Source organism: Chelonoidis abingdonii, chromosome 8, assembly GCF_003597395.2.
Source record: "Chelonoidis abingdonii isolate Lonesome George chromosome 8, CheloAbing_2.0, whole genome shotgun sequence".
Classification (NCBI taxonomy): domain Eukaryota; kingdom Metazoa; phylum Chordata; order Testudines; family Testudinidae; genus Chelonoidis; species Chelonoidis abingdonii.
The window spans coordinates 11,807,807-11,815,722 of record NC_133776.1 but is presented as its reverse complement, the minus strand read 5'-3'; the positions used below and the strand labels follow the sequence as shown (position 1 = coordinate 11,815,722).

General features: G+C 39.0%; 1 protein-coding gene across 1 annotated transcript in view; it reads right to left on the bottom strand.

The window, feature by feature from the left end:
- Window positions 1–799: 799 nt before the first annotated feature.
- GNB4 (G protein subunit beta 4) overlaps window positions 800–7,916 on the bottom strand; it is a 53,335-nt gene continuing 46,218 nt past the window's right edge. The window contains exons 9-10 of the mRNA XM_032783736.2: window positions 6,237–6,453; window positions 800–5,621 (exon numbers count right to left, since the gene is read on the bottom strand). Coding sequence (XP_032639627.1) covers window positions 5,515–5,621; window positions 6,237–6,453 — 324 coding nt within the window. The 3' untranslated portion in view covers window positions 800–5,514. The remainder of the gene's footprint in view (window positions 5,622–6,236; window positions 6,454–7,916) is intronic.

The following is a 7,916-nucleotide window of genomic DNA, read 5'->3' as shown; positions in this document are numbered from 1 at the left end:
GGGGATAATATGGTCACTTAAAGCAGACTTTGCTTGTGAAGCACTAGGTGCTCTAATCATTACTGTAGTGCAGGGGATCTTTGTTTCAAAAAGATGCACTTCAGCAGTTAAGGTCTGCTCTGTAGCACTTTGGAGATGCCTTTAGTAGTATATTCACTTTAGAGAGAAGGCAGTGCTATGTGTGTCAAAATTTGTCTTGTAACGTATTTATGCTATACCTTAAGGAACTTTTAAATGTATGTTGGAAATGTTAGTAGGAAAATCCCCTCAAAGCAGTGAGGGCCATATTACTTCAAAGAAAACAGCTGAGGGTTGAACCTGCCACCCAGAAACAAACCCTCCTCCTCTAGTACTGCCCTACCAAAACAGTAGTATTGAACGTTGGTAATATGTTATGGCAGGCCCCTAAGGTAGTTTTCTTTTACCTTAATTATACTGTCTTTTTGCTAGAAGTAGAATAAGATCTTCCCCCAACTTTGTAATCAGTTGCCCTGTTGAATGAACAAGGCATGACTGAGGAAGGCAGGCACCTCCAGACAGCTGCAAGCCTTGGAGAGGGGATGGAAGCCAGATCAGATCAACAGAACAGGTGAACCGCTGACTCACCACTCCTGTCCATTCAGCTGGCCACCTGCTCACCTCCTCAGTCCCCCAGCTCACCTGCCTACCCCCCCTCAACTTCTGCAGTCCACGCAGGCTGCATGTTCTGTAGGCCTGCCCTACAGGGTCTCTTGCATTCATTTTTGGATGATTGCCATGGTAGAAGGAAGGTTGCTAAATAAATACACAGCCCAGCAAGTCTGGTTAAAAGCACTTGTTTATTGGTTACAATATCAACTCATGGCAACATCTTTCACTGAGCCACTGTACAAATACAAAGAAAAGATCCATGGGGGGGAGGGGGAGAGATGCTATAAACAGAGTTCATAGCAAGTGATTTTTTTTAAAACAGGGAAGTCTATACATCACCCCTGTCATAGAACAAGTGGCACAAGTCCTTGTTTTGAATTAGCTTAAAGAAAAGCTTTAAGACTGTTTCTGAAAACATACACAATCCAAAGGCAGTGCAGAATCACTTCATAATTGGTAACGTTACTGAAGTTTTCCATCAAAGTAGTCAGCAACAAGTGAAAGTAAAATTAAAATCATTAGATGAGAAATGCTGGGCAATCAGCTCTAAGTGCCAAACTACGAGTCAAGCATGCTTAAAGGAAATTAGTTTTGGACTCCTTTGGATGTAATATGTAGTACAAGTGTTCAGATGCTTTTTTTAAAAACAGGAGAAACAAATAGAGCACCATTGTATAAGTAAAACAAAGGCTTGAAATATCTAAGACTATTCCACTGAAGTCCATATTAGTCAAAACCTAAACATACTGTGTGGTATAAGAATGTCAGACATATTTAATCTGTTATCAGTTATAATCAATTATTAACACTGTTCACACATTTACCATAACAACACTGCATTAACATTCTGCATGTATTTTACACAACCAGCAATTGGATAAAAAGGCTTGTGGTGCCTCTGAAGTGTAGGAAGTAGTTTTACCAGCATGCATGCCAGATTACTGTATACAAAGTGCACCATCAACCCATGCTTACTTATTTTTTACAGGAAATGCTATCTCACAATCTGTCATTCTGCTACACAACCACTTCATACCAACTATTTGAATTAGCCAATACCTATTCTCACCAACATTTTAAAGCACAGCACTAAATCTAGTGGAGGTGACAGCGTCCTCAACGAGGAAAGACTAAGCACTCTTGGAATGTTTTTCACAATATCATCCCCCCCCCCCCCCCCAAGTAATGTGAACTTCATGATAGGACAAGTGGTTACATTAACTGAATTATAGTATGCACATGAGGACGAGCTGGTATGTCAATTCAGCACTGCCAAATCAGAGTCAACCTCTCTCCTCATAAGAAAGCAGTTTGAAAGAGTTTTTCTACTCCAAATGGACTATTGAACCAGCACTTCTTCAGATACTTAATAGTATGTGACATTCAGCAAGGCAGATGGTAATGAGAGTTTAGGAGAAAAAAGTCTAGAGATGGTTGAAAGAAGGTACACACATTACCCATACTAAGTGGATGTACATTAGCACAATGCCATGCCAAAGCTTTTTGTGGTTTCTAGAATCTCACCCAGTATTTTTACTAATAAGGCTGAGTACACATGGGAGCAAGTTCAAACTGGAAATTTGCTTGATCAGTATCCTTCACCATAAAGCTAATCAGTCTTTAAAGTGGACAGCAGCTGTACCTGAATTAATCTGTAATTTCATATGAGGCACATAGTTCCAGTTTGCAAGTTACAGCTTCAACCAATTACCTTTTTGCTATACCACTTCTTTTAAGTACATTTAAACATGGATTTAATATTACAACGAAGCCTGGAAAAAAGGTTACTTTCCTATCAATTACAAATTTTTGGCACAATGGTCTAACTGTTTTTAGTACTAAGTATTACTAATTCCAAAATCTAGTAAATATTTTTGTAACCACATAACTTATTTGGAATTAAGATAGCTCTACAGTTTGGCAGTGGTAAACTTTTCACAACAGTTTGATGTGTACCCTATTGTGCTGTAAAATACACTACCTGTATTAAACTGGTTCACCATCACGTGAACGGTTAGAAACTACACTAACCTGCATATCTGAGCTTATCTTAAGCTACAGGTATACATCATCTTTTAGTCTAAAAATACCCATGGAAACATTCTGTTTGAGATGCAGGAGTCTGGATGAAAGCTTTCAAGTAAAACCTGCAAGTAGTGGCTTATCGCAGAAGATGGGATTTGGTGCTTGGGTTTAAATTAAGCTGCAATTAAGATCTATCTTAATGAGTGTACCATCTTGAAAATTCACGCATAAGCAATGCTTAAAAAAACTGAAATTGCTCAGATAGGCCCATTATATGGTCTCAGTTTAAGATGTAATAATGTAATGTCCCACTATTATAAATGCTTTAAAAAAAGCAAACAAACAATCTAAACAGACTTATACCAGGACTCCCAACAGTAGCCACGATTTTGGGGTACATTCACCCCAGGAGTTAAATTATTTCCTTAGGTGTTGACAACCCCTGTTACTCTTTTAGAAACCTGATTTACTTAAGAGTTAGACAGCAAACATCTATCCTGCAGTATAAAGGGAAATAGTTTATGATATTTAATTGCAAGTATGGGAAGTCTCTTTACAACACTGGCAACCAGGAAGTCACTTCAAGATGCACCTTAAATGAGAAGGTATTTAGTAATTTAAATTTTTCCTCTTAAGAGTTTACTAGCAAATTTTCAGAATGATTCACTCAAACCAGAAGCAACTGCAAGTTTAAAATCAAAGGCACCATTAAAAAATATCAAGTGTTCTGCCTGACCTCAAAGAGCTGCCCTCCTGGGAAAAGATACAAATATTCCATAAATAATTCTGTTACTGCAAACAGATAAGAAAACAAAATAATCTTGCTGAAAAAAATGCAAATGAGTTTCTGTGATCTACAGCATAACATGATTTTGGTCCTACACCATAATCTGCCTTTAGTAAGTGTATACTGCTCCAACACGGGATGTGCTTTTTTAACGGATACTGAATTTACTACAGTTGGCACATTTATTGGCACCTCCACCATTGTAAACATGGCATATTTACAGGCACAGTCCGGAAGTACTGAAATTAGAATTACAAGTGGTAGAAACGTCACAAACAGTGGTCTCAGCAATAATCTCTTTTCATATTACAAAATGCTGGGCACTTATGTTCACAAACTGACCCAGGGACATTTGGACACCTCGCACCTTCAGGTGGGGGCAGCAGATTAACATTAACTTTCAGCTTTATGGTAATTAGTTTAAATACACACATTTAAAATAAATCACAAGAAGCCAACAGAGAATGGCCCTTTCCTGAAAGTATCAAGTACTTTCATGCCCAACTCAGATTCCCCCAGGGACATCCATCACAAACATGGACACGCTGCCAGCACCAGAGTTAAATGATCTTCATGGGTAGTTTCAAATGGGTCTGAGTCACATGATTTGTCATATACCTACACAATAAGAAAATGCTTACTGGCTCAAGTGCTCTCAGTGCCTTCCATTTTATAAGTGAATCATATCAAGGTCAGGCATATAAAAGGAAATGACTATTTACTGTCAGTTTGCAGACTGGCATCTAATAAGATGCCTAAGCACAGACCACTACGGTTGTAAATGAACTAGCAGGATTTTAAATTTAGAGCACAACGTTTTTAGAGGAATCAGAGATTATCAAAACGGTTATTGTTCATTGTAGACAACATGGTCACTTCAACCATTACACAAGACAAGCATGTTCTGTTGTGAAATATTAGGGTGAACCTCTAACTTTGCAGTTCTAGTAAGGGATTCTCTGTACTTCCTAAGCCATCCGTAGGAAGCCTTCATAGAGAAACCCTCTTAAATCTCTTCACTTGCTGTAGTAGTTGAACAGCAACTTTGAAGAAATTGTAAAAGCGTACACAATCTATTCAGTCAACTCCATGCTAGAATATCACCTTGCTAGTGCATAGCAGCTGGAGTTGGCAGTGGATCAGAATCCTCTCATTTACAAATCCACTGTCAAAAGGAAAAAGCACTCACCCACTTAGTGACAGTAATGTGTTACTTGACTTATGTACTCTGTTCTTCTGACGCCAGCGTGTTAAAATCTTTTTTTTTATATATATATATATTATATCTATATACACACACACCTAATGGCATTAACATTCTCTTGGTGCTTGGAGGCCATGGCTGCTGATGGATGAACCAGGAACCACTGGCTGGAAGGAGTAATCCCCATGCTTAAATAGACAAATAGGTCTAGAAGTGAATAAGTAAGGCGCTAGGTATTACCACGGTCATCAGGGCCTTTTTAAAAAAAAAAAAAAGAAAAAAAGTAGTAATTCAAATGCCTTCCATTATAAAAACACATACATACCATTGGCTTCACTTTATCTACAGTAAATTCACAAAAGCATTTAAAACAGCAATCTAGTTCATCCACTACAAAACTCAGAAGTGACGTCTCAGGTTAAATGCAAAGCTATAAATGTAGTTCCTTATAAAATGCAAACATATTTCTTTACATACAGACAAATGTTACATGATTGGCTGCTATAATGTGTATATTCTGTTATGTACAAAAAAAGTACAGAATTAGCAGACTTTGAGCACAAGCAGAAATCCCTCGAGGACAATCTAACCAAACCACCAAAAACAAAAAAGACTGGCTCTTAGTTTCTCAGTCACCATGATTATGTGTGCTGGCCTGGCCCCTTTTTAAAAGTCAGTGATTTCTCCACCCCCTCCCCTATTTTTTCACTTGATTTTTTTCTAGTTTACAGAAAGCCTTTTTGTGTAATAATCAGTGAATAGAAAAACTTCACCTGCAAATACAAGGTAGAAATGTTATTTCACAGCTATAGGCTGTAGCATTGATCTCTCCAGATCTCAATGGAGAATGTACATTTTTGTCTCCCAGTTAATTCCAGATTCTGAGAAAACTGTCCCAAGACCCTGTAGCTACAGCCATGCCATCATCAGTAACACCTAAACAGCTGACACGGTTGTCATGGCCAGCAAGGACACCTGGAAGAGAAGATGGAGGAAGTTAACAGATGAAGCTTTTCAAGTTTTGTACGTTACTTTTCAGGTTAAATTCACCTCAAGACATCCTGGAAGAGGTTGGTTGGTTGTTTTTAAGAGTGGTTAAATGACAGAAGTATCCTCCTCTATGTTTTATCTTAAAAGCAATATTAGCTCCCCAACATTATGAGTTAGTTCCTATCTTGGGAAGTCCTGAACCAAATATTTTAACTATTTTGCATTTGGATTTTCCCACTATATTCTATAATAAAGTAAATAAATAAATCAAAGGTGCTGACAATGTCTATAACCAAAACCAGACACGAAACCACTTACTGTACACAACAGAAAACCTCACATGCCTTTTCTAAACATCAGTATTACCAGATCAGAAAATAGGAAAAAATAAACGCAAGAAAATAGGGATACAAATCCAAAAGTAAACTTTTACACTGAGTAAAAGAAGCAGAGATTTCACAATTCAGCAGCACTCGCAGGTATCATCACTGACTACCAGTGAACTAGTTTTACATTTAAAAGTTATAGAAAGTGGAATCTGTTCCATGTTGAGATCCTGCTAAGAAGAACTGCAACTTACTGCAGATACCATTTACCAACCTGCTCTCTCTCCCTTCAGAGTATCCCACACATTGCAGTTGAAGTCATCATAGCCAGCTAGCAAGAGACGACCACTTTTTGAGAAGGCTACAGAAGTGATTCCACAGATGATATTGTCATGGGAGTACATCATTAACTCCTGATCTGCACGCAGGTCAAAGAGTCGACAAGTGGCGTCATCAGAACCAGTCGCAAATGCATGTCCATTGGGGAAGAACTGGAAATGAAAATGAGAAAGGAGTCTGACACCAGAGAAGTGTTGCTCATGCACTGTTTCAAAAACGACATGTAGAGATTGTCTTTACTGAGATAGTCAGATACTGCACAAATTCATGAGCACAGCAAAAAAAACCCATCAAAATGGATTTTCAATAAAATGCAACTATTGTGCACACACAATTGTGTTTAACACTTGTAGCACAGTACTAACCAAAGGCAGGTGCATTCAAACTTTGTCCAGCCAATTGGCAAATTTCAAGAGACAGGGATGCAGCTAATTTCCGCACATCTCATGGAGTGAAACACTGCCATTTTTTTCTTTGGACTAAGCCATGGAGACCGTCCCTGTACACAATGTTCCACCCTGAGTTGGTCTACCAGGCTGCTTGGATCATAACAGAGGACTGCAAGCTAGCACTTCAGCCTCCAAAATTCACTCCTACTAAATAATCCGTGTTAAGCACCGCATTGATTTAAATGTCAGTGAAAGGTACCAAGCACATCTCAGGATTAGACCCAAGCATACGGGCTGCATTTCTCCACAGACCACGCTGCCGGTATTCCAGAGACGTAAGAATTTGCAGTGTTTATAAAAAAGATGCAATGTAGATTTAGATTTCTTTACCCATTAAACAGAATTTCTGTGCTGTTGATCAGAACATAAAATGTGGTTGAGACAAACAGAGGAAATACACTCCAGTTTAGAAACATTACAAAGCTTTTCCAAGAGTAGCATTTTTAAGCACTAGTTTCACTGCTGGTTTCCAGAGTTTAAAGATGCCCTTTTCTACAGGAAATCCAAATACACACTGGTTAACACAGAAGTTTGAGAACTGACTCCATCTTGAAGTTTTACTCTTTACTACTTAAAAAAAACAGTTACCTTCTTGTAACTGTTTTGATATTTGTTGCATATGTCCATTATACTAAGTGTGTATACGACTCATGCATCAGTGCCAGAGTTTTCCCTAGAGATATCCACAGGAGTGGTCACACCTGCACCCTCGTATCCCGTGTGCCCTGAGTGGAGGGTTTACCAGGGTGGATCCAGCTCAGCCTACCTTCAGTACCTTCACATTGCATCATCTTCCGTCTGGTGTACACCAAAGACGGAGGTCAACCTAGCTATGTCGCTCAGTGATGTGAAAAATCCAACCCCCCTCCCCCCCCCAAGCAACGTAGTTAAGCCAACCTAAGCCCCAGTGTAGACAGTGCTAGGTTGAGGGAAGCCTAGCTATTGCCTCTCATGGAGGGGGATTACCTATATTGATGGGAGAATCCCTCCCACTGGCGTAAGTAGTATCTATACTTAAGTGCCTCTGCAACTGTGCCACTGTAGCATTTCAAGTGTAGACAAGCCCTCAGATGCACTGGGGAAGGAGAGTGGGTCACGTAAAGACCATACATAAGACATCTCAAAAGAGCAGCTGCAAGGAGTAATCTTTTCAAACAATTGCAATG